The sequence below is a fragment of the Coregonus lavaretus genome (assembly GCF_964263955.1).
Source record: "Coregonus lavaretus genome assembly, chromosome: 26".
Taxonomy (NCBI): domain Eukaryota; kingdom Metazoa; phylum Chordata; class Actinopteri; order Salmoniformes; family Salmonidae; genus Coregonus; species Coregonus lavaretus.
The window spans coordinates 22323439-22349860 of record NC_140013.1 but is presented as its reverse complement, the minus strand read 5'-3'; the positions used below and the strand labels follow the sequence as shown (position 1 = coordinate 22349860).

At 45.1% G+C, this 26422-nt stretch overlaps 2 protein-coding genes and 1 pseudogene across 3 annotated transcripts in view; 1 reads left to right on the top strand and 2 right to left on the bottom strand.

The window, feature by feature from the left end:
* Positions 1 to 10825, top strand: part of dnhd1 (dynein heavy chain domain 1) — a gene marked incomplete at its 5' end in the record, with an annotated part of 31838 nt that extends 21013 nt beyond the window's left edge. Inside the window, 18 exons of the mRNA XM_084143182.1 lie at positions 146 to 335; positions 636 to 738; positions 1010 to 1159; positions 1412 to 1603; positions 1803 to 2053; positions 3643 to 3823; positions 4134 to 4563; positions 4776 to 4886; positions 5271 to 5447; positions 5653 to 5831; positions 6044 to 7081; positions 7312 to 7483; positions 7571 to 7693; positions 8291 to 8516; positions 8942 to 9033; positions 9324 to 9473; positions 9687 to 10309; positions 10421 to 10825. Of these exons, the coding sequence (XP_083999308.1) occupies positions 146 to 335; positions 636 to 738; positions 1010 to 1159; positions 1412 to 1603; positions 1803 to 2053; positions 3643 to 3823; positions 4134 to 4563; positions 4776 to 4886; positions 5271 to 5447; positions 5653 to 5831; positions 6044 to 7081; positions 7312 to 7483; positions 7571 to 7693; positions 8291 to 8516; positions 8942 to 9033; positions 9324 to 9473; positions 9687 to 10309; positions 10421 to 10801 (4769 nt within the window). The 3' untranslated portion in view covers positions 10802 to 10825. The remainder of the gene's footprint in view (positions 1 to 145; positions 336 to 635; positions 739 to 1009; positions 1160 to 1411; positions 1604 to 1802; positions 2054 to 3642; positions 3824 to 4133; positions 4564 to 4775; positions 4887 to 5270; positions 5448 to 5652; positions 5832 to 6043; positions 7082 to 7311; positions 7484 to 7570; positions 7694 to 8290; positions 8517 to 8941; positions 9034 to 9323; positions 9474 to 9686; positions 10310 to 10420) is intronic.
* Positions 10826 to 10863: 38 nt separating this feature from the next.
* On the bottom strand, positions 10864 to 14216 carry LOC311101401 (uncharacterized protein). Its single transcript, XM_084142534.1, has 8 exons — positions 14055 to 14216; positions 13686 to 13802; positions 13255 to 13525; positions 12232 to 13162; positions 11954 to 12083; positions 11726 to 11832; positions 11521 to 11617; positions 10864 to 11425 (listed from the first exon to the last, which is right to left on the bottom strand). The coding sequence occupies exons 2-8, from the start codon at positions 13788 to 13790 to the stop codon at positions 11309 to 11311; spliced, it is 1758 nt and encodes a 585-aa protein (XP_083998660.1). The 5' UTR covers positions 13791 to 13802; positions 14055 to 14216; the 3' UTR covers positions 10864 to 11308.
* A 769-nt stretch (positions 14217 to 14985) lies between these two features.
* LOC311101938 (putative ATP-dependent RNA helicase DHX40) lies at positions 14986 to 25930 on the bottom strand (annotated as a pseudogene). The gene is made up of 19 exons: positions 25905 to 25930; positions 25392 to 25529; positions 20665 to 20812; positions 19275 to 19343; positions 18987 to 19106; positions 18600 to 18836; positions 18072 to 18138; positions 17851 to 17982; positions 17567 to 17662; positions 17382 to 17467; positions 17119 to 17301; positions 16915 to 16995; positions 16532 to 16689; positions 16302 to 16416; positions 16098 to 16206; positions 15888 to 15982; positions 15749 to 15818; positions 15401 to 15628; positions 14986 to 15107 (listed from the first exon to the last, which is right to left on the bottom strand). The product of its transcript is annotated as a putative ATP-dependent RNA helicase DHX40 (transcript).
* Between the last annotated feature and the right edge of the window lie 492 nt (positions 25931 to 26422).

The window sequence follows — 26422 nt, the reverse complement described above, 5'->3', positions numbered from 1 at the left end:
TGCACTATGTAGGGAATAGGATGCCATTTGAGACTGAACCATGATGTCTTTCCAAGTACATAACATTTACATAATGTCTCTGTTAATTGTATACATTTCTTATTAATTTGTATTATCTAATGTTGCTATTATGTATCTTCTGTAGTGGACAGAGATGGCTTAGTGGCCAGTATTTCTGAGGCCATGGCAGGGATCCACCAGTCTGCCTGTAAATACGCCTCCATCCTCCACCCGGACCTCCAGCCTTTCAGCCCCCAGACCTTTTTGGAGCTGATCGCTCACTTCTTCCACCTCTGCAGCCACCTGTGTGAACAGGGCCGGGGCCAGGCTAACAGGTGAGGAGGACTTATGGCTTGTGTCCCAAATGGCACCCTATTCCCTACATACTGCACAACTTTTGACCAGAGCCCATAGGGCGCTGGACATATTAGTGCACTATATATGGAACAGGGTGCAATTCAGTACACAACCAGGGACTTCCTTTGTATCTGTTAAGCATCAGACACAAGTTCCTGGAAAATTGGTTTGTCTAAGAATGTAAAGCCAGTAACAGTAATGTTTAGTACTATTTTGTGTTGTAGAAAACTAACTGTCAAAATGTGTCAAACTTACATGTATCCATCTTGCTACCTCAGAGTGTCAACAATCTTGGCCCGTGTGAAAGACATGACAGACACAGCTGAGCAGCACAGCCAGGAAGTTGTCAGATTGAAGAGGAAGATTGCAGAAACACAACAGGTAACCAACTGGAATAACCAACTTAACATGTCTGGCTCTAAGGAGAGCACTGAGTTATGCATTGCTTATCTTCAGTGTTCAACATGATCTGTGCTGTAACTTTGGAAATCACCATGTTTGCGTCCCAAATGGCATCCTTATACCTATATAGTGCACTACTTTTGACCAGAGCCCTATGGACCGGGTCAAAAGTAGTGCACTACATAGGGAATAGGGTGCCATTTGGGAGATATCCCATATTAATGAGTTTGCCTGTCTGTGTGTGTTCCAGTGCCTGTACCCGCTGCAGCGTGTGACAGACACAGAGCGAACACTGTGTGAGCAAGCCCGGCAGCACTGTCTACTGGAGGAGAACAGACTATCTCACCTGGAGGAACAGACTCATCAGGCCCAACAGCAGGCAGAGCACGCCTTCAAGGAGGTCCCACTCATAGATAATAACATCAGCATCTCTATCTCTATGGTCCCAGTCACACTCACCTCTCTGCAATCATCACACTTATCACATTAGCACACTACGCCTGCCTATTCCCTGTATAGTGCATTACTTTTGACCAGGGCCCACAGGGCTCTGGTCAAAAGTAGTGGACTATGTAGGGAAAAGCGGGACATTTTGATGTTTGTCTTATTATGTTCCTAATGCTGTATGTTATGTTTCCTTGGACTTACCTAGGTGAGTCCTCTGTACCAGACTGCACTCGATGCTCTTCAGTCTCTGAGCACATCTGGCCTGGTTGAAGTGCGACGCTACAGATTCCCCCCAGACGGAGTGATCATCGTTATGGACGCCATATGCCTGTTATTCAACCGCCCACGCAACTGGGAGAGCAGCAAACAGCTGCTGGGACAGTCCAACTTCTTCCAGGTCAGGGGTCAAACTGGATGTGGCATAATTTTCTATTGGTAGAATATATGAGAAGAATTAAGAAAGTTACGACCTTACCTATCCTTTTTTTTTAAGGGATACTCTTTGTAATATGCACAGCGAGTTTGCAGTGACATACATCAAAGTTCAAGGATTATCTCCTATCATGAGGTAATCCGTCTTGTCTGTTTTTTCTTAGGAGTTGGAGTTCTTTGACTGCTCCATGTTGAGCGACGACCTGTTCCGTCAGTTGGGCCAGATAGTGCAGCAGCGAGCATTCCTGCCGGAGTCTGTGCGAGGCATGAGCCGGGCGTGTGAGTCCCTGTGCCGCTGGGTGAGGGCAGTGTACCAGTACGCCTGTGTCCAGCGCCACATGGCCCCCCAGGAGGCCCGGAAGAAACAGCTGGAAGTGCGCATGGCGGAGAGCCGTGCCCGGCTGCGTGTGGCCAGGTGTGATGTCCTGTTGTAATGTGGTTGAAGGACAGTAGGGGGAGTGTGTGTGTGTGTGTGTGTGTGTGATATACAGTGCCTTCAGAAATTATTCAGACCCCTTGACTTTTTCCACATTTTGTTACGTTACTGCCTTATTCTAAAATGATTTTTTTTTAAAAAGAAGAGCCTTGGTCAGGGAGGTGACCAAGAACCCGATGGTCAGTCTCACAGAGCTTTAGACTTCCTCTGTGGAGATGGGAGAACCTTCCAGAAGGACAACCATCTCTGCAGCCCTCCACCAATCAGGCCTTTATGGTAGAGTGGCCAGACGTAAGCCACTCCTCAGTAAAAGGCACATGACAGCCTGCTTGGAGCTTGCCAAAGGGCACCTAAAGACTCTCAGACCATGAGAAACAAGATGATCTGGTCTGATGAAACAAAGATTGAACCCTTTGGCCTGAATGCCAAGCTTCACGTCTGGAGGAAACCTGGCACCATCCCTACGGTGAAGCATGGTGGTGGTGGCAGCATCATGCTGTGGTGGCAGCATCATGTTGTGGGGATGTTTTTCAGCGGCAGGGACTGAGAGACTAGTCAGGATCGAGGCAAAGATGAACAGAGCAAAGTACAGAGAGATCCTTGATGAAAACCTGCCCCAGAGTGCTCAAGACCTCAGACTGGGGTGACCGTTCACCTTCCAACAGGACAACGACCCTAAGTACACAGCCAAGACAACGCAGGAGTGGCTTCGGGACAAGGCTCTGAGTGTCCTTGAGTGGCCCTGCCAGAGCCCAGACTTGAACCCGATCAAACATCTCTGGAGAGACCTGAAAATAGCTGTGCAGCAATGCTCCCCATCCAACCTGACAGGGCTTGAGAGGATCTGCAGAGAAGAATGGGAGAACCTCCCCAAATACAGGTGTGCCAAGCTTGTAGCGTCATACCCAAGAAGACACAAGGCTGTAATTGCTGCCAAAGGTACTTCGACAAAGAATTGAGTAAAGGGGCTGAATGACATTTCATGTATTTATTTTTTATACATTTGCAAAAAAAATTGAAAACCTGTTTTTGCTTTGTCATTATTGGGTATTGTGTGTAGATTGGTGAGGAAAAAAACTATTTAATCAATTTTAGATGCCGGTTAAGACAAGAGGATTCAAATATACCATAACTCTTTGTGCATTCGGAATGACTGAGTGAGTGGTAGCAGCACAGAACGTTCGCCATCAAAGTGAAAAATAAGCACAATCGTAGTGAATTTCAGCTAAGTACTCAGCAAACACGTCATAACTGTTTTACTGTCACTCTATTCATTTAGACGTTTTTAAAATGATCTACAGCCACTTTATTACTGGATTTCCCATTCACTGGTCATGTTTTCAATGCTAATCCTGTAGAATCCAGAAATGGCGCTGGTCCCATGAATTTGTTTATTTTCTAACACTTCCGTATGGAATTATTACGTTGTCTTAACCTTCCCATCTTCAACCAAGATATAGGACCAGAAGTAAGTCGGAAAGGTTGAAGATTGTAAGCATTTGAGCAGGTGGCCCTGAATAAATGCTCTTGTGAATAAATAACTAACGTGTATTGCGATACTACACCAGGCTGCAGGAGGAGGAGGCCCGGGAGCAGCTGGAGGACATGGAGAGACAGCAGCAGTTCCTCAGAATGGACCTGGAGGAGCTGACCGCCCAGCTGCGTAAGGCTGAGACCCTGGAGAGAGAGGCTGCTGCTGCAGTACAGCAGGTCCAGTGTCACATCACTGACTGGACTGCTGCAGCAAAGGTAAGTAACACTTGTACTAAAAACACACCGTAACACTCATACTAATATACCAATGGTTATGTCCCAAATGGAACCCTATTCCCTATATAGTGCACTACTTGCACTTGGACTATGGGTCCTGGTCAAAAGTAGTGCACTATATTGGGAATAGAGTTCCATTTCTAAACACTTACTGCTATATTTACCTACAGTAAATAATTTACATTTTAATCAATCATCAATGAATTGATGTTTTAACAATAATGCTATTTTTTATTTATTCTAGAGAGTAAAGAACCATAACATGCTCCACTTCTCCTCTCTTCTGTAGGAGACAGAGATGAATAACCAGACCATATCAGGGGACGCTCTGCTCCTGGCTGCCACCATCACCTACCTGGGTCCATTTGTGCCAGACGTACGGATGGTGCTATTGGGGAAGTGGAGGGAGCTGTGTCTGTCTGGACACATTAACATCAACCCTGAGGACCCTAGGATCTCTCTACTCCCTAACTCTGCCTCCGTGGCCCCTGGGCCACCTGGAGCCCCGCTCCATGTCCCCATCCCTATGGGAGCAGAGCTGCAGATGGCCCTGGCTAGGGCTGTAGGGGTGGACCAACGCCTGGTGCTCGGGGTGCCTCCCAGGCTGGTGCTCAAGCTGCTGCTGTGGGGATACAGAGGCCCCTGGGCTCAACACTGGCCCCTGCTGGCAGACGCTCAGCAACATGAGGAGATGAGTGCCCAGGCCATGCTGCTGACAGGTGAGCAACTAGGAGTAGGGTGAAGTTGCCCCTAGTGGCTGATCATGAGTAAGTTTTGTGTTTTCCCTACTAATGGTTAACGTTAGGATTGAGGGAGAGGAAGCTGATCCTAGATCTTTACCTATGGGAAACTTCACAGTTAAAGTCAAACAAAAACTGATTTGTATATTGTGTTTGAGAAACGTTGATTGTGTATGTTGCTTCCCCATCAGGCCAGCTTCCAGGGGACGACACCACAGCTCAGAGGGAGGGAGAGTATGAGCTTGTGGTCAGTGCTGATGACCCAGACCTGCTGGACAAAGTCAGGCAGGGTGCAGAGAAAGGTGATCTAATGGAGTTAGTACATATTGTGCTGGAGGTACATTTTGATGTCTGAGACTGATACGGGTTTCTTTCCTTGAGGGGCTTTACTCTTTGTCCCTCACTCACATCATATTGTGAGCCTGGTGGTCCCAGATGTGGTCCAGTATGGCTCAGTTGGTAGAGCATGGTGCTTGCACCGCCAAGGTTGTGGGTTCAATTCCTGTGGCCAACCATATGTAAAATATATGCAAGCATGACTCATTTGCTTTGGATAAAATGGCATATATTAGCTGTTTGTGCTCTTGCAAACTACATTGCTGTCATTGTCAACCCAAACATGACATGAGTGAAGTTTTGGCATTATGGCACAAACAGACTAAGGCTATCATATTGTTTCCGTGCAGGATTGAGGGTGTTGGTGACCCACGTGGAGCGAGCAGTCCCCAGCCCAGAGTTCCTGGAGGTGTTGGTGCGGCCGGCAGGGAGCCGTTCTCCTGGTCTGAGACGACCTGTTCAGACGGCCCATCCAGAGTTTTGCCTGTTCCTCAGCACCCCACTACCAGTCAGACTCATACTCAATGGTAGGAAATATATATAATACCAGGACATACTTAATTTATTTCTGCTCATGAAAGTAGTAGTAGTCTGAGCCAGAACGGCCTATAGGGCAGGAGCCTATCTCCTGTTTCTATAGCGTGAGGCAGCTTGATGTACAAGTACACCCCCTGGACAGGACCCAATGAAAGTACTAGGTTACTACATTAATTCTCCATTGTGTCCCCACAGAGATTCACCCGTCTATCCTGTCTGAGGTGCGTGTCATTGACCTCTCTCTGAGCTCCACTGAGGTGCAGGAGCTCATGTTGACAGAGTTGGTGCAGTCCGAGTGTCTGGAGCTGTGGGTTCAGCAGTGTCTCGTCAACACCGACAAGAAGGCACTGCAGGACAAACTGTGCCAGGAAGAGGTGACCCAATAAGAATGCCACCTCTATTTCTCTGGCTTTAAAATATTGTATATTACTCTGTGTTATACTGTATGTTTGCATCCCAAATTGCACCCTATTCACTAGATAGTGCACTACTTTTAACTAGAGCCCTGTGCACTACATAAGGAATAGGGTGCAATTTTGGATTCACAATATGGGTTTATAGCGAAGGATTTATTCCATCTCCCCAGGTCTCTCTAATGGAGTACATCCTCCAGTCCTTCACCCCTCTGCTGCAGGACCCCGAGTTCCTCCCCCGGGTGTCGGCCTGTCAGACAGCCTGCCAGAAGCTGCAGGCTGAGATTATGGAGCTGAGTATGGAGCTGGAGCGCCACAAGCCCCTCCTGGCTGACTTCCACAGAGTGGCAGGGCTGGCCACAGCCCTCTACCAGGCCTTGCAGGAGGTGGCACGCCTCTCCCCCTTCTACTTGTTCCCCCTGAGGAACTTCCTGTTCGCTGTGAGGGGGACGTTAGTCCTGAAGGGCCGGCCAGATGTTACCTTTAGTGGAGAGGTAGTGACAGCGGCGGTCATGGCAGAGATCACACATAGGATGGTATCTCACCTGTTAGCCCAGTACCGGCCCTGCCTGTTCCAGAGCCATGCGACCCTGCTGAGGCTCCTGGTGTCTGTGGCTCTGTTCCTGCACAACGAGGGCTGCTCAGAGGTGGAGCGGTTGGCTTTCCTCAGGGGCCTAGGAGAGATGGACCTCCCAGTAGATGCTTCCACACCAGCCTCACCTCCACCATCTACCTCTCCATCTCAGCATCATGTGCTCCTCGGCTGGATGCCTCCTCACACCCACACAGAGGTCCTCCGGCTGCAAAACATCCCAGCCTTCAAAGGGCTGCTCTCATCCCTGGCCACCTCTCCCAGCCAGTGGCAGGAGTACCTGCGCTTCCCCTCTTCCACAGTGGTGGGGCCTGTCCCCTGTCACTCTCACTCCCACCTGTCCATGCTGCAGAGGGCTCTCCTCTGGAAGACCATGCTGCCCCACTCGCTGGCTGCTGTGGCTGAGGACCTGGCTGCCTGTCACCTGGGCCAGCCCGTGCAGTCAGCGGTGACTGGGGCCCCTCACACCGGCTCCCCAGAGGCCCTCTCCCGGTTCCTGAACAAACACGATGGGCCAGTCATAGTCACACTCCCAGGCCCAAGCAGAGATGGATGGGCTAGCATCCAACCACTTCACTGGCTAAAACAAGTGTCCCAGTACCAAGCAGACAAAAGAGAGGTAATGCTTATGTCTTACATACACACAAACATACCTTCCCACTGGGCACACACTGGTTGAATCAACGTTGTTTCCATGTAATTTCAATGGAATTACGTTGAATCAACGTGGAATAGACATTGAATTGAGGTCTGTGCCCAGTGTGTTTTGTGTTCAATTTAAATCATATTGCCATTATATCCAACATTCCAGTTTTGTGTAATAATCTTCTAAATGACTGTTGATTTCAGGTGAAAGTCATATCATTTGGAGCTAAATGCCAGAAGGAGGCCATCCTCTCAGCACTGAAGATAGCTGTCCACGATGGCCATTGGCTGGTCTTTAACAACTGTCATCTGTTGGAGCAATGGGATGAGGAAGTGATGTGTCAACTCAATCAGTTGATATCCTGTGCAGCCAAAGGTGAGAATCACAATAATAACCAATCTCATCCACCCTGTGTAATCTCAAAATATGTAAACTCATATCTAATCCTATTAAAATTCTCAGGGCACCAAACAGATGTGGAGACCGAGGGCCTCATTCCAGTTGGGCTGTGTGCAGGTAGTCGGGTCCACTCACGCTTCAGACTGTGGTTTATCACACGAGGATACACCCCACTCTCCATCCCAGGTACTCATATTTCCACCACTCAATATAACATACTATCACAGACACCCTCTTTTTCTATGACTGTTAAGTGTTAGGATGCATCCCAAATGGCACCCTATTCAAAATATATTGTGAACTACCTTTGACCAGAGCTCTATGGGCGCCTGGTCAAAGATGAATGACTCTATTCAATCGGTATCACAGAAGTTCTGTGCAAAAGCCTAATTGAAATTTAAAGGCAATGTTCCCGCTTTGGCGGAGATTGCATTCACGGTAAACGCTGCATATGGCGGGTCAATCGGAAATTAACCTTACATTTCTATCACACTGGGCGCCTGTGGGGCAATTGTTGTGGGGGTTAAGTGCCTTGCTCAAGGTCACAACGGCAGGCAATGGCATCTAGGATTTCATACCAGCAACCCTCCGGATGCCAGCTCACTTCCCGCCAGATTTTACCATCAGACCCGGAATTCAAACTGCCAACTCTCCGGTTGCTGGCTCCCCTCTCTAACCATTACTTGGGGGGGGGGGCTATTTGGGATGCATGCCCAAGACATAAATACTATATGGACTCTATATGGTGCCATTTGGAACTAATTCTCCTCTCCCCTCTGGCAGCGTCGATGAGAGTGTGTGCTCTACGTCTGGTCTGTGACTCTCCCTGGGATGTGAAGGAGGAGCTGTGCTCTTCTCTGCGTCAGGTTGTGTCTGTCACCCTGTCTGCCCCATCCTCTGGTGTCACAGCCTGCACCATGGAACCAATGCTACGCGCTGCCATCCTGCACTCTGTCCTGCTGCAACGACAGGCATACAAATACCTAGGCCAGGGAAACATCTATCACTGGTGAGAAAGCTATATATTGGCTATCATGATGACAGATGATACAAGGCCCTGCGACAGGCTAGTGTCCTGTCCAGGGGGTGTACCTGTACATCACAGGAGGCTGGTGAGGCTCATAAATGGCCCGGAACAGAACTATTGGAATGTCATCAAACACCTGGAAACCATGTATTTGATACCATTCCACTGATTCCTCTCCAGTCATTACCAAGAGCCGGTTCTCCCCAATTAAGGTCCCACCAACCTCCTGTGCTGTACATCAAGCTGCCTCATGCTACAGAAACAGCTCCTGCCCAATGGGCCATTCTGGCTCTGACAAGGCTTACTTACTATCATAATAGATTATGATGAATAGTACATATTATTATTACCATTATACAACATTGGTTATATGCATGTTTTTAATGTTTTTATTTTTTTGTCTCAAGGACTCAGGAGGACCTGCTGGCGCTGGTGGATGCTCAGGTCCGCATCGCCAAAGTCTGTGGCGACCCAACTGGGGCGCTGGAGTACATAGCAGGTAACACTGCTTTCTCTACTTAGACCTTATGTAACAGCTGAGGAGTCCCTGGTAACTAATTTAATGAACAACCATTCCATAAATTGAAATAGAATTGTCAATGGTAAACCTATTGTTAATATTCTGTGACAATATGAGTACATAATTTGTCTTGGGATGTGTCCCAAATAGCACCCTATTCCCTACATAGTGTACTACTTTTAACCAGGGCCCTGGTCAAAAGTAGTGCACTAAATAGAGAATAGGGACAAGGCCTTGATTTTGACCTTTGTGCTCTGGGATGTTGGTAGCCAACCTGGTGTATGGAGGCCATGTGGCAGACCTGGCAGACCTGGAGGCAGTGGAGAGTGTGTCTAGGGCCTGTCTCAGAGCAGCACCTCCTCTCTGGGGTAGTGGGCCTCACACTCTCTCAGATATCATCCACATACCTGGCCGCTTTGGTACTGAAACACTTCACTATTAACCAGCTACAATGCCATAACAGACCCTACCTACATCACTAACAAAAATATATATGTACTACATTAAAGACTAATTAATATCCTATGAATTTGAAGCACATTACCCTACTTACATGTTCAGCAGTCATAGGAATCTGTTCTTCTGAGTAAATGAGGAACATTTCTTTTGACTGTCTTTTGCAATCTCTGCAGACTTATCAGGCCTGCTGCAAAGTCTGGAGCAACGTGTTCAGGCTTTGGCCAACACCAGCGACCCCTTGGTGTTGGGCTTTAGTGCTGGTTTGGCAGGAGAGCTGGTGAAGGTTCACAGCCGCACCCTGAACACTCTGCTTCAAGACTCCCAGAAGCCCTTTGGCAGGGTCAGGAGCACCAACGAGCTGACCCACCCTGCTCTGCTGCCCGACTTCAACCAGGCCCGGGACCGGCTACTGGCCCTGAAGGAAAGTCTGGGACGCATGGATGACATCAGGGTCGTGAGTGTAGGAGCTCCATCCCTGGGACCCCTACACAACTTCCTCCAGGCAGAGTGGGACGGACTGGTTGATGTGGTTTCCTCCCTGCACTCTGAGCTCAACCAGCCCATGCGAAACAGCAAGCCTACAGTCTCCTCTCTACTGAACGTCTCAAGCCTGTTCCGCCTAGAAAGAAGAGCAGAGCTGCTCAAGGCGTACCTATGTGATGAGGCCACAAGTGGTCCTTCCAATGCCTACCGCCTGTCTGCCTTCTCCAACGCCAGGGGCTTTCTGGGCGCGTTAATCAGGGAGGCTGCCCATGCCAAGCAGAGGGACATCAGCAACGTCTCTCTGCATTTCCAAGTACAGTAATCCCTAAACTGCCTCCCAAAGCTACCAGTTCCACTCGTTCTTATTAGACCTACTAAAAATTACATTCCATGTATTAATTGCTGTTTTACCTTGTCTCGCTAGGTGCTGAGTGCTGCAACATCCCCAGCCTCTCTTCCCCTGAGCGGTGTGTATCTGTGTGGACTAGAACTGAGAGGGGCACTGTGGGATACGCGGCTAGGAGCCCTGCAGGACACGCTATCTCCTCAGCCTTGCATACTCCCCCTCCTCTGGGTCAGAGCACGGGTGAGGAACACCGACACTGTCCGAGCCCCAGACAGCCCCCCCTGCAACACCTCCTCCCTGCCCCTCTACCACTGTCCCCTCTATCTGGACGGAGAGCATGGGGACCGTAGATACTGGGAACTGGCTGAGAATAACATTATTGCCCGTGTCCCTCTAGTGGCCAAGCTAGATCCTGTGCTATGTACACTGAGAAGAGTGAGGCTTGTGAGTACCCTGTGAGACTAGACAATGCAATGCTGCGATTATACTGAAGCACTTATTTCTAGACAGAGACTCAAGGTTTTTACAACAGACTTTATATGAGAAATCTTATAAGAATAATTCCTCTTGCTTTATGAATCTGAAATTATTGTGCATGATAAGACTTATAATGCAATACATTTCTTTTTTGATTTAATAAAAAATATACCAATGTTGTCAACAACTTTTGAACATGTTTTGTCTTTGAAACAGACATTTGAAAGCCCACAAGGTTTGGGGGTCAAAACCACCAGCTCACCATATTTACAATAACAACCAGCAGAAGAGCCCTTTTACGTTACTGTCCATCCTGCTTGCCTCCTCACTGACTTCTCTCCTGTGGTATGTCCCAAACGGCACCCTATTCCCTATATAGTGCACTACTTTTGACCAGAGCCCAATGGGCCCTGTTCAAAAGTAGTGCAGTATAAAGGGAATAGAGTGCCATTTGGAACTGTTTCTCCCATGTTCTCTTCACTGTTGCCCTCATCGTTTCTTGTACACACAAGGCCTCAGCTCCAGTCCTCCTGCCTTCTTTATCCTCTCTGGAGCTTCTGCAATCTTCTCAAACTCAAAGGAGTAAAAGTGGCTATTCTCTGTGTCCTAAGGAGGGAGCAAAATGAATAGGGTAGGGTATTGTAACAATGCATTACTTAAAACATGCATCATTACATAGCCATCACTGTTTACTGCCTTACCTTTGTGACCAACTTGAATCCCAGGCTGGACAAAGCACCCATGAAGTTCCGCACATTCTCAAATCTACTTGCCACCTCTGCAATTTTCAGGATACCCCTGCAAAAAAAGCCCCAAAGTGTTGATGATGATGACATATAAATGGGAACACCTTCTACTCCAACATATTGACATACTGTAGCTGTTTTTCTGCATAATATCTCTTACCCCATCACCAGCACACGGTTAGCCTCAACTAGGAAATCCCCAAGGTTGGTCCCCATAAGAGAGAGACAGAATACAGCTATGTCCACAGTGCCATCCTTGAGAGGTACCTGCAGAATGGTGGGACAACAATAGCCATCATACATCATTATTACATGAAAAACACAGACTGCATAGTAAACAGGCATGGATGACAGAACAGATTCAGCATCAAGGTAAAGTTGGACTCACATTAGCCATGTCACAGACAGTTACACTGTCACAGATAGGTGCCAAGTCAAAACTGTGCACTTTGTTCTTCACGCTAACAGCAATTTTGCAGTCGCCACAGCCAAAATCTGCCACCACCAGAGAGGCAGGCCTAGAATCAACACAAATGGTCTTACAAAGAAAGCCACACACTGGATCCCCCACCCCAGAACCAAGTCAAGAAAAATACAAAAACTATGCAAACAGACTTATTGCAAATACTGCAAGTATGTTAGAGTCAGAGGCATAACACAACTCACTTGTGGCGTATGTAGGAGATGATGGCGTCAACAGGATTAGCTGGCCAGCGCTGGACCTGTGCCGTGAAGCCCCTGTGGTAGATGCCAAAGGCCTGGGGGTCCTGTCTGAACATGCGTTTAGCCTCCCCACTAGACGTGGTGTACAGAACCTCGTTAATATAACGGAACCGCGCTGACTCCAAGCGCTGCTCCATGCGGGACCTCAGAGCAGCCGAGCGGTCGGCAGGAGCCTCTTTCACCTCCTCTGTGGTGCGTGTCTCCTCCTTCTGCTCTGTAGGTTGCTTTTTATTTTCCGGGCTCTGGCCACGGAGCATTCTCCTGAGCTTCTCTCTCCTGCGGTCCTGCTCTTTGCTCTCCTTCTGTTTCCTTCTCTTACTTCCATGCAGCTCTGGCTGCTGCTCCTCCCTAACCACCTCCTCTTCCGTCTTTAACTCTTTACCTGGGGGTTTAGAGTTACCTAGTGGGACAGCTTTTACTTGACTGCCCCCCTTTGAAAAGTTATTGTTTTGGACTGTTAATGTGCCTGGAGTGGAAGCAGTCTCAGTGAAGGTCATCTCTTTTCCCTCTGGGACCTTTTTCCTTTTCTGTGTTTTACGCTCACCCTCTTTCTGCTGTTTGTTTTTCTTTGTCTGGCGTTGTTGTGTCTGGTCAACCGCTGTTTTCCTGTTCACATCAGAAGCTACTTTTGGTCCATCTTCTGTGTCCTTTTGCACAGTGGTCTCTGGGGGTGTGGAATTCTCTCCATTTTTAATTTTGAACTTGTTTTTACATTTCTTCTTGTTCTTCATCTTGTTTTTCCATTGCTTTCGGTTTAATCTTTCAATCTCAGCGTCTGCTGCAGCTTTTCCTTCATCCTTGATAGATTTGGAATCTTGTTTACTACATTTACTACCTCCCTGAATGGACTCTGTATTCTTTACCTTTTTGAACCCTAGAAAATAGAGAAAGAACACCTCAAACATCTTTTCAACTCAAGACAATCCTGTTTACTCAATTGACAGTTGTGCTTGTGAAACAACTCACCTGCTTTTATTGGCTTCCTAACTACAGGCACTGTAGCCTCCTCGGCACCCAGATCCCCACTGTCCTTCTCTGTCTCTTCTCCTGAAGCGGCTACTTTCTTGCGTCCTCTTTTGCTTCTTTTCTTCTTCCTCTTGGTGTGTGGTGTCAGTATGGCCTCTGTTTCGCTGTCACTGCCTCCTTCCCGAGGGGCACCATTGCTCTTGCTCCAGTTTGGTACTGACCCCAGTGTTTGGAGGGTCCGTAACAAACTCTTCTTCCCAACACTTTTTGGCTGTTTGGAAAAGCAGAATGACAGTGTCAAACTGAATACCAGTGTAAACCCAAATGTAACCCTCTATTTAAATATGTGGTCACTGGCAGAGTGAGTTATGCTTGGCTTGCTAGCTACAAAGGTATATTTAATTATAAAGAAGATTGAGATTGCATCTCACCGCGATATTGGTGTTGTCAGACAGTTTGAAACTGCTGATAACCGTCTTGGTCAGAACTTTGGCTTCTGGGTCATCGTTCCACTCATCCTCCTCAGCGAACAACATGCTTGACCAGCACTGTAACGGTAATGCATTGAGTGAGCAAGTAAACAACAACTTACGTGTATTAGAATAAATGGTATATAACAGGTCTCTAGACTAGTGTGATGATTTTCAGTACTGGCAGTAGATTCCAGAAAAGCTGACAACGCTAACCTGCTTAGATTGAACAAGCTAACTAGCTAGCGTTATATCAGACTACGTTATTTGGCAGCCATATGTCAAAACTGCTAGCAACATTCATTGCGATGCAGAGACAACTTCACTCACCTGTCAGATGACTTATCAACACGAGATGTTACTGGATTTAATTGAATCGATCAAATGTGTAGGTTTAGAACGTAATCGGTGGATATTGCCAATTGTGTTAAGCCACGTTTGGCTCGCGCATGGACGGACCAAAACAGGGGAATGTTAATGACGCAAGTCTCTGCGCAAAGGATGATGGGATATGAGTCTTATCTGGTTTGTATGACTACAAATGGAGCACACAAAATACATTTTAAAAATCATGAAGCAATGGAAGTTACGAAATGAACCTTGATTACATAAGAGGCAGAGTTGTACAAAATAAAGTGCCCGTGGTTGTTCTCTAATGTGCTGATCTGACAACACTGTTGGGTGACATATTGACAAACTGTATGTGATTCTGTAACTGTCTTAGAACCAGTAGAGAACGGTTGCAGAGGCCCTCCACTGGCAAAATGTACTCTCAAGACAAAAACGTTGATTGGTATGAAACTAAAAAAGAAATATACCACTAAAAGACAACATAGCATAAAACATCTGCAGTAGTAGACATTTGATATGACTACGATAATTCAATATCTGCACCTAGTCCATTATTGATGTATGTTTAACTAATAACAATAATAATAATATTATATGCCATTTAGCAGACACTTTTATCCAAAGTGTCTTACAGTCATGCATACATACTATTTACACATGGGTGGTCCCAGGAATCAAACCCACTACCCTGGTGTTACTAGCGCCATGTTTTACCAACTGAGCTACAAAGGACCATGTTTGACCCTGAACTCTCAGATTTCCGTGTTGTAAAACATTGTTCAGAACATCGCCTGTGCAGTTTATTATAACAGACAGGCTTTTAACCCCTGAGTGGAGATACTTCTGTCCTGGTCAGTCCAATAACTGAGTCCTTCTTCCCCTGAGGATAAGTGTCCAATGTCCTCCTCTCTCACGGTGCTTTGCCTTGTTGCCGTTCCTGTTTTCTCTGTAGGTAGCGAGCACGGGCATTGCTCACAGAGCTTTCATCGTTCCGTTTCTCCATATTCTTGAACGCGTCTTCAGCAGACCCCACTGGAAATTAAACCAAACACACAGAATTACTTCTATTAGATTGTCAAGCAGACAAAACAAGCATACGGATCACCTGGGGGCCTGGCTTGAACAGAAAAGGCACCATAGTAACTTAGCTTGTCCAATAGGAATACTCATTACGTTTTCCATTTAAAAAACCTTTGCCCCCATTAGAGGATTTTGAATGAGACCTGTACTGTATATAATAAAGGAGTAGCTACAGAAACATCAAATGTTATACAATTCTTTCTATACCAGTAAATTCATACTCATCACCAGAGTCCATCACCCACCTGTTTGTCTTTTAGCTGCTTCCTTGGTCACCCACTTGGCCACCTCCTCGTCCGTCACCTCTTCTCTGGCCACGCTGCTCAGCTCGTACACATCCACCTCATGGAGCTTAGGAAGCAGGTTCTTCACCCAGTCATAGCGGATGGGGCACACCGTCCGGATGTAGATCCGCGAGGTGACCAGCAATCATGGAAGATCACCCAGTCCAGCTGGGCCTCCTGGTCAAATAGCTATGGGGGAGGGGGAATCAGGTTAACACACAGGAGCAATTGGGACTGATGTATAATATGCATTAAGGGGGTTTATGGATTGTTCTGAATTGATCAGAATATAGTCCTGGAAGTCTTTACCGTTGATGATGGATGAATGTGAACCATGGATCCGTGCCCATCCATCGTGCAAAACACCTTCCCAACTGACCTGAGAGAAAACCACAACATTTGAGTTATCTTTCCTGACTTTTTAACATTACTGGGATAAAAGCTGTACCTTCTTGCCACGTTGGTGAAGTAACCAGTGCATAGACATCTCCTGAACAGCTCACTCTTATTGCTTGCAAACTTCTCCATAGGAAAATCTCTCTTCTGGAAACAACGCACATACCCTGATTATAAATCTGTACATACATGCTCAGAGCTTCACATCATTGTTTTAGCTACACCAAAACTAATAAGACATGTAAACAAACAACAAACTGACCTTTTGTAGTCTTAGGAGGATGTCTCTGAGCTGGGTCTCCACGCTGAAGGCTGACTTTAGCGCCCTCCAGTGTATATAGTTGTCTTTACACCACGCTGAAGGGGCATCACTACAGTAGGCAGCAAAACAAGCTCACGTTAGATGGAGACCCATGAACATGAATGCAGCTTATTAAATACATTAAGAGGAGTTAATATTGTAGACCTGGCCTTGCACTTCTCAAACACACTGAGCAGCATGGTGAAGTCATTACAGCTGCCTGCCTGCACTCCCAACTGCCTGTGCTTCTTATCTGCCTCCTTCTGCTTCTCTGGATGGCCTGCAGAGAGAGCAATGCCAAATATTTAGATTAAAACCATGATGCATACATATGTATTTCTGACATAACCACATCTTCATTGATTAAATCGAGGCCTCAGGCCACTATTGTCCACCTGGTCTGATGAAAATGCTCTCCAAAGACAGCATGGCAGCTACAGGCAGCAGGAGGTCCTCACAGCCCAGGGAGGCAGCCTGGAGCAGGGCCCGAGTCAGCCCTGGGGACAGGGGGAACTCTACCATCAGCTCACCCAGCCGGGTCACTTTACCTTTCCTACAGACAGGGGAGGGGGTTATTGATTAGAGATAACAAGTGCTATTAAAGATTGAGTCATGATAGTCATGAAGAACTGCCAGTACTGTATGTGGTAGGTTCCCTCTGTTATAGATGGTGAAAACAGCAGAGTTGTATCCCTATGTGGTTGTAGATGTATCTGGTGGAGATTAGTATAAACAATGACCGATGTACACGGATATACAGTATGTCTACATCTCTCACCTGTCGATGGCATCACATTGGTAAAGCTGTTTCAATGCTTCTAGGATGACCCTCTCCTCTGGACGGTCCAGGTAAGGGAACCTTAGAGAGACACACCAAGCAACCATGGCCTCAAATTACTTGTTGGATTGTATTCTATTATCAACAGTCTCGAAAACGGACACTGGTTTCTCTGAGCACTTGAGAAAGAGGAGCTGTACCTACCTGATGACATCATGAACTCCCAGGCACTTGAGTGTGAGGATGACAGCGGTGAGACTGGTCCTCTGGATCTCTGGAACTGTGTACTCCGGCATGCACTTCTCCCAGAACTCCTGACTGTAGATCCGGAAGCACTTCCCGGCGGAGGTTCTCCCTGCCCGGCCTGCTCTCTGCAGGGCCTCGCTCCTACACCACCACACAACATCACATTCCTGTTCATTAGGCACGGAACGAAGCAGACTGAAACGGGGACTTCCGGGACTTACTTTGAAATTGGAACCACTTCGAGGATGTCCATGCCAACCCTTGAGTTGTGGTTGAGTTGCTTCACAAACCCACTGTCAACAATATACTTGCAGTGAACAAATGAGTTATGAAATTTGAGGCTTTGCCATTCTGTGATGGATAGAAACAGCTCTATGTTTCTTTGATAAGCCTTATGGTGACTCACTTTATTCCATTGATGGTGAGGGACGTTGCTGCAATGTTGGTGGCCACACATTTCCTTATACCTGGTGGGGAGGCTGGAAGATCTGCTTCTGCTGATCTGTGAGAAGGACACATCATTCACATTATTTAAAAAGGTGTTTAAATGAGTCATGACTTTATACTTTTGATTTAGCAAACCAATGACATGCTAAACTGTGCCCACTTGGGTGTGAAAGGGAACTCAATTTGTTTTTCTATATGTGAATGTCACAGTGAGGGGTACTCGGACAGTGCCCCAAACCTTACCAGTGGGCATAGATCCGTACAGGGGCAGGATCAGCAGCCCCTCCACTTTATGGTCCTGCACATCGTAACGGTAGTCTATGGATTCAGCCTTCTCATACAACATGTCACAGGCCTTCTCAATCTCAAACTGCCCTGTTATAAACAGTTATATTGAAAAATATTTACCTGTAATCAGTACATTCATATTCTGGAGATTATGTGTAGATTATTATTAGGTTTACCTGTTAAAAACACAAGGATATCCCCAGCCATCTCACTGGTGTGCACATCCAATGCCACCTTGACAACCTGTCACAGACAAGAGGTTTGTTCATACTCAGTTTCCCCCCATATGTTTCCATACATTTTAGTAGAGACAATATACATTGAGCAAAAAATAATAATAAAATAAACAACTTTGCCTTTTGTGAACTAACACTCACACTTGACTTTTTTATTTTTTTCTACCAGCAATGACTTCTCCGATAGCTACTTTATTGAAAAAAAATGTACTTACTATGACTAGGATATGTGGTTGTCCAACATAGCTATCTTAAGATAAATGCACTAACTGTAAGCCGCTCTGGATAAGAGCGTCTGCTAAATGACTAAAATGTAAATGTATAGCAAGGAGTATACAGTATTAAATGGTGTTGATGGCAGAGTTTAAATTAGCTAAATCCTGGGGTGATACAATCACTGAATTTATTCATTATCATACATCATACTAACAATAGGCCTACATCAGTAAAAGCAAGCTTACTCCCTACCTCTTTAACGTAAACAGAGCTCTCTGTATCTTTTGGTCCTATGGCACAGCCAAACTTGGAGGTGACAGGGAAGGTTCTTCCAGGGATGGTGAAGACAGGACAGCCTCCCAGGAACACAGAGAGCGTGTCTGTCTCCAGGGTGGCTGACATTACCACCACCTTCAGGGGGACAGAGCGACCCTTAGAGGCCTTATCTGGACTGGAGAGGGTCTGCTTCAACAGACCCAGCAAAATGTCCTGCAGTGAAGCACATATTACACAACTGTTTAATGCTACAATCTGGGATTAGATTTTTCAGCCCCACCACTTGTTTTGAAATACAACTGAGGGATGGAGCTGGCCATATAATCAGATTACTGTATTGAAGTAGTTGGCTCTACTACTGACAGTGTTAAGGCTCCTCTCATGGGCTTCATCCAAAATGACCACACTGTACTGAGACAGAACAGGGTCTGCCAGGATCTCTCTCAGCAGACAGACGTCTGTCATGTACTTCACCACCGTGTCCTGACAACCCACAAACACAAAATCTCCTTTCAGAGACACACACTTGCTGATATACACTACAATCTAATTCTCTTTACATTTCAGTGACAATACGTAGACCTATAGAACACTTTCAATGTGCCTAACACATAAGCAGACTACTAGGTAGGTGTCTTGGAGCTCTCTCACCTGTGTCGTGCAGTCATCGAAGCGCACTTGGTTTCCGTCCAGACTAGCCTTGATTTCAAGGCTAGACGTCTATGTTTGGTTCAGATTTTGTCCATCTGGACCCGCTTTGATTTGGCCCAAACACAGAAGTTTATAAATTACATATTTTCAACTTTCATTCAAAACCAAAAATTAGCCTGATTACAGACATATTTTCAACGTCTGTAAAATACGTATTTTTTTACGTCCGGAAAATAGGCATTTTCAACTTCTTGGAAAATTTGTATTTTAAACACACAGAAAATATATATTTTTTGGTCTTGCCTATGGCGGCAGAACGGCAAGGACCGGCCCTGGATTAGAGATGTTCAGAACCATGGGCAGCATCTTGGTAGCTCCTCTGCACCTGCATTGGAAGCATGGGGAACTCCCTAGTCTCAAGCACTACAAATCAGTCAAACATAAATAAATCAATAAAACAAGAGTAACTTTGTCCCAAATTATTTACATGTGAAGGATGACAGGTCCACACAATGGTGTTCTGCAGAACACTCTCAGCACTCCTATTTGCCTCCTCACTAGGGAGAATAGACATGGGACTTATTGATTACACATGTATCCAGAGAATGGGACCTATTCCAAAGCAAAGTAAACACTTTACTTCGCTCACACGATAAGTAAACTTACTTCTGTTACAGAGCGTTGAGCAGCCGGTTCCTTTACAGACATCTGTATCACAATGGAAGTCTACCTGGGGGGGATAAAGTGTTATTAGTTGGCAGACATAAGTGTCCATCCACAATATGTTCATTATTTTCACTGTAAACAGGAGCATTCAAGCCTCTGTGCCCAGAAAGTGGTGATGAATACCGCCCAGTTACTGAAAAGTATCTAATAATTTTCACACAATGCAATTTGAGTTGTATATGATTTAACAGCCCCCCAGACTTTGTAAACCCATGGAATTTCACAAAGGAGAATAGCCTGACCACGAACCACTTGTGATGTGACGGATACTTGACACCCTTACCACTGCCAGACACAGTTATGTGGCTGTCACCCCTGTATGGATACCTGACAGTGGTAACAAGAAGTCCTGAACACAGTGGTTTACCATTGAGAAATAGGTCAATAGGGATTGATCGTCTGTGAACAATTGCAATTGGCTTGTAGTTGTTGGTTTTGGAAAGAGAAATGTATGTACATATAAGAGGAGTCTGAGGAGAGAACACAACCAAGAGTCAAATTGCTCACAATATATAGCAATTGGCTGAACCTATTAAATCGTTTTAATGTGTGTGCACTGGAAAGAGACATTTTATGTTTTTGTATTAAAACATGACAAATAAAAACCCTTGAACACACAATACAACTAAATGTTGAACTGATGTGCTTGCATCAACAAACTCACAGCACCTTTGGCAAACCTCATCTCAGCCCGTAGAATTCCCTCACTCTTCAGTGCTGGTAGTGGGTAATCCTCCTCTACTTTCTCTTTTTGGGTCTCCATGTCGAGTTCTGACATACTGGTCAATGCATAGCTGCAGTGGAAGGTCATCCTTAGGAAGGAAGAAATCACACTCTAACATGCAGGTGTAACCCCATTATATCTTCCACACTATAAATGACAATCTGGATCACTGTAATTCTTAACTAAAGCGAGTATCTCGAAATATAGATCCTTGTTTATGATGCAAAAGTTGATCTCCTTCAACGTTCACCCAATAGATAATTTTCCAAATAGAAAATGTCAAAAAATAAGCAAAATCAAAAAGCTAATAGACCATCTAAATGGTACACACCTCTGTGATTGAGCGCCACAGTAGGTGAATGGAAAGTTAACAGAGTGGTCAGTCCTGGTTTTGGGCTTGCAATTCTGGCTGTGGCTGGAGGGGATCTGGACTGTGTCCATGTTCAGAGGGTGGGACATGGCATTCTGGAAGATGATGATGAGAAGCCCTTCCTTGTCTCAGTGCCCAAGATAACTTCTCGATGGTGGATTGTCAACCTTGCTGATTTCCTCTGAAGGTATGTTTACAGACTGCTGATAACTGATATAATCTCACACTATAATGCCGCTGAGTACATTCTTTCCACAATGCAACATTTGTATTATATAACATTAAGGCAAAGATTTTGTTACCTTTCAGGATGCCATTTGGCATTTTAAAGATGAGAGGCACTCTCTTGGTGATCTCAACTTGGCCCTCATCTACCATAGCCTTGATGACCACTGTCAAACTGTCAATATCTCCCTGGCACATTGGAATAAAAGTGAGGTTAACGTCAGCCTTTATGTGCTATGTATGCACGCCTGACTCTAAGTCGCTTTGGATAAAAGCATCTGCTAAATGGCATATTATTATTATTATATTATTATGTGCTACAGCAAAAAAAAGAAAGAGATTTAATATTAGCGGAAATAGTTAGCCTACTTGTCTTTTGACGAGACAGCCATAGTAGGGAACAGAAAAGACAAGGAAACGGTCTGTTTCTCCCATGAGATAGTGGCACTGAAGAACGATATCTATTGCCCTGTAGTTTCCACCATATTCATCTGTGTGAATTTGAATACACATGACATTAGCAATTAGCCAAAACCACACATACTGTATAACCAACAATATTGCCATTTCATTGATCAGGATTGAACATTTAAGTTACTTACCTTGGACATAAATGTTGAACGGAAAATTGATGAATTGCTCTTTAGGGATGTAATCTATGTCCAAGGTAAGTAACTTAAATGTAAACTGTAAACTGCAGATCTACTTCATACCTTTCAGACCGTCAGTGCGGTTGAATGTATGGATTATATCCCTCTCGCTCTACGCAGGTTAGAGTAATAATAACAAATAATAATTACATCAACAGAAGAGTACCTCTTCATCTCTGATGGTCTGCAAACAGTGGACATTGGGCCTGGGTGACCATCCGCTGGTGGGGTGACAGAGCTGGGGGTTATTAGTGTTAATTGCCTTGATTAGAGCCTTTCTGATTCACATTGGATAATACACTGATGCATGAAAGAATCACAAACCATTTAAAAATGATTTCACTTTATTTCATATTTGTTTCACTTTCAAGACAATGTCATGTACTTTATCTACAAAAAAATAAAACCCAAACAAAAGTGAGACCAAGGAGTTGAGACCCGGTATCCTCTTCATCCCTGTCTACAGTTTGTTGAGTTGGTCTGCGCTGTTGTAGATAAGGTTTTCATATTCTGTGTGTGTGTGTGTGTGTGTGTGTGTGTGAGAGTGAGTGAGTGAGTGAGTGTGTGTGAGAGGTCTTAATGTAAGATAAGTTACAATGATTATGATTATGCAGCATGTTGTGAGAAAAAAAGCAACTTACTCTCTTTGGGTTTCTTTCTCCAAAAGCTTCCTGCAATGAGAAGGAGACAAGGCTTTAATAAAAAATGCTAGAGTGCATATTGATTTCTTTCAGAGATTACTGTAAAGCATAGTATGTAGGACACCTCTTTGGTGGTTGTCCATTTGAGATCTGCCCTCCTGGTTGGTCTCTGCTTCGTTTGCTCTTTGGCGGTTGTGCATCTGAGCTCTGGCTTGCTGGCTGATCTCGGCTTGGTTTGCTGTCAGAGTTCACGACAAGTCAATGTAATTCATATAAGGATCACTGCAAGCTGATATTGTAAATTGCTCATTACAAAGCTCTGACTTTACCATAGTAATGCCGTCCAAGACTTGATTGGCACAATCTGCTCATGAGTTCTGGGGAAGGAAAGTCCATAAAGTTCAGTTACTTCTGAATTCAACATGCATACCAAGCGGGGATGAAAATATTGGTATCATTGAACAAGGGACAATGGTTATAGAATGTCTACTGTATGTTACATATAGCTCACCTCTATGAAGCCCCTGTCTTCTTTTCTCACTTGATTCTCTCACTTTATTTTGGTATCTAGCTGGTTCGTGCTGGTTTCTTGGTGCTTCATGTTGAATTCTGGATGGATCATACTGAAATGTGGTTGGATCATGCAGAATTCTGGTTGGATCATGCTGAATTGTGGTTGGATCATGGAGAATTCTGGTCGGATCATACTGCATTCTGGTTGGATCGTGCTCATTTTTTTCTGTTGAAAGGAGGGAAGAGAACAGTTCAAACTAGGTCCATGTAGAAAAGAAAACTTTACAATTCCATTCCAGTCCATTGAATGAAAATGGTAAATATAGAAGCATAAACGTACCGTGGATCGGTCCCTCATTGCCGGCTCCTAAAGTAAGACAAAACCATATGTGAGCATCAGTCTGTAAATGCAACATGACATTGTACTGTGGTCTTGTTTAGTAATTATAGAGTGATGTTGTAATGTTGCATAATCTTAACCACATGGACATCATAAGACACTGTGTGTGCGCGTGCGTGTGTGGGCGCACATGCTGTTGTAGCCTACGTGTACACATGTTTTTTATTATTTTTATATTATACAGAGTTCTACATTAATTTCATGTTTTAATCAGATTTGAAAGGGGTGCTCAAATGCAATAGTGGTAATACATTCTCTTTCGCAAATAAATTAAAATTAACATTAGGATTAGAACAAGAGCATAGAGTCCCAACCTGCATAGAAATGGGTGTTGATATAGTCTGGTGTTCTTTCACTAGAAACTCCTAAAACAAGAAAAGGCACTTCTACAAGATTATTACTTTTTCAGGCATTATGTATTTATTGAAAGTACAAGTACATCACATTTCACAAACATTTTAGGCTATTTTGAAATGTTCCACAACTGCATCCATGCAGTTCCTCTTTCTACAGCGCATACTGGGTGGCATTAAGACATGCCTATAGGCCTGTTTAAAGTGTGCAATGTGCATATTTTCAGTAGGATATGTAGCTACATAACTGACATGGAAGCAGCTTGCAAAGTTGCACAATCAACATCATAACATTTACATCAGAAAGAAAGGATGCTGCTTAATGCTCATAGGAAGATTCGGATTAGCCCAAATAACTGTTGATGTACTCGGTGTAGCATACTATATAGTGTGCAGTATGCCATGCTAGCTGCTTCATCCATATCATTCCAAAGCAGAAGTAAGACTGAGTGAGTCAGATAGAGGAACATGGAGGTGCTCAAGTGTCCATTTCACCCAGCAGAAACAGCCACTCAGGAGCACTATGAGGATGGCTACACCACCGACGCTGAAAAACAACACGATGTGTGAACCTAGACAAGTAAAGAGGAGGTTTTATTTACATGTATCTTACAGGAAACATTAAGCGAGAGGGCTGCTGAGTCTAAACCGACCAGAAATGGGTTGGCCTTTACAGAAAGTGACCGTGGAAGGAAAAACCGACCACATGCTGTGTATACAGAGTGCATCGCTGCAGTTTGCATATACAGTATGAAACTTGCACCAATTATTTTGACTCATTACTGGTGACTTGAAAGGGTCCTATACTTTCGGATACAACAGTATAAGAGATTATTGTTCTAATGTAACAATAAAGTGACTTTCTCTTGATACAAATATTCTGTTGACAGGGCCTCCCGAGTGGTGCAGCGTTCTAAGGCACTGCATCGCAGTGCTAGAGGCGTCACTACAGATCCGGGTTCGATCCCGGGCTGTGTCGCAGCCGGCCGTGACCGGGAGACCCATGAGGCGGTGCACAATTGGCCCAGCATCGTCGGGTTACGGGAGGGTTTAGCTGGCTGGGATGTCCTTGTCCCATCGCGCTCTAGCAACTCCTTGTGGAGGGCCGGGCGCATGCACGCTGACTTCGGTTGCCAGCTGTACTTTGTTTCCTACGACACATTGGTGCAGCTGGCTTCCGGGTTATGTGAGCAGTGAGTCAAGAAGCAGTGTGGCTTGGTGGGGTCATGTTTCGGAGGACGCATGGCACTCAGTATGAGCCCAGGTCTGAGGCTTGAAGGGCATCGATTAGGATGGAGAAGTTCCCCAGACCTCCCTGATTGGGGAAAGCCTTCACTCTGCCCTGCCTGGGGTCCAGAAAGTCCACCTGATAATAATACATTAATATTTTATTTATAAATTAATACATATTATTTGAATAGCGCTTTTCATTACATGCAGAAATGACAAAATAAGGTTAAAAAATGCTTTAAAAAGGCTAAAATCTCAAAACAAATTAGAAGGCTAGTATTGTACATGATACGCAGACAACTGAAGGAGGCATCAACCTTCCCAGAGGACGTGATGTTGACCAGGCTGGCACCAGAACCAGAGCCCTGGTTCCACACCACCCAGCCATGGCCAGGGCTGATGCCCAGAGAGGTGGACCCAAAGCTGCATGACAGGAGCACCGCAGAGCCCAGTGGAGCATTGAGGGTGGATGTGTTACAGGAGTCATGGCAATGTTTGTTACCTAGAGGAGGAGTGTTGGGTTTGGACGGTTATCAGGCTCATAGACAAAACGTTGCAATGTTATGGTTAAAATACACAGCCATTTTATGGTAAATTCTCAGCAGCATACATTTTTCTAAGCTAAAAAGTGTAAGCTAAAAATAGGATTTTAAAGATTACACTATTATTTTCCTAATGCACAACACATTCACATGACAGGAAGCTTCTCTTAAATTTCTACTCTCCTATTCTACATTTATTCTTTCATAGCTCTACATAAAATGCTGTATCTATATTATCATTCTCTTAAGCACTTACCCGTTGAAGCAAAAGAGGTATAACATAATACCATCCAAAAAAAAACAGCCTTCAGTTTTGACCAAGAACATTTTCTGTATTTTAATGTATGACAGTGAGTGGTACCAGAAACTTAAGTGAAAGTATCCAGCACATATATCCAGTAGCTACTCTATGAGCAAGTTAATGGGCAAACCTCTACAACTAAGTTCAGACACAGAGACAATCGATTAGGTCACTTCCTGTTTGAGCAGCTGTGCCTGTTTGTCACGATCGTCGTTAGATGATGCGGACCAAGGCGCAGCGTGATAAGCGTACATACTTTATTAGTGTACACACAACACGAACCAAAACAATAAACAAACGATACGTGAAGTCCTAGGTTAATAACACAAACCTTACGGAACAAGATCCCACAATAAACATGTGCCAACAGGCTGCCTAAGTATTGTCCCTAATCAGAGACAACAAGCTACAGCTGTCTCTGATTGGGAACCACCCTGGCCAACATAGAAACTAAACGATCTAGAACACAACAT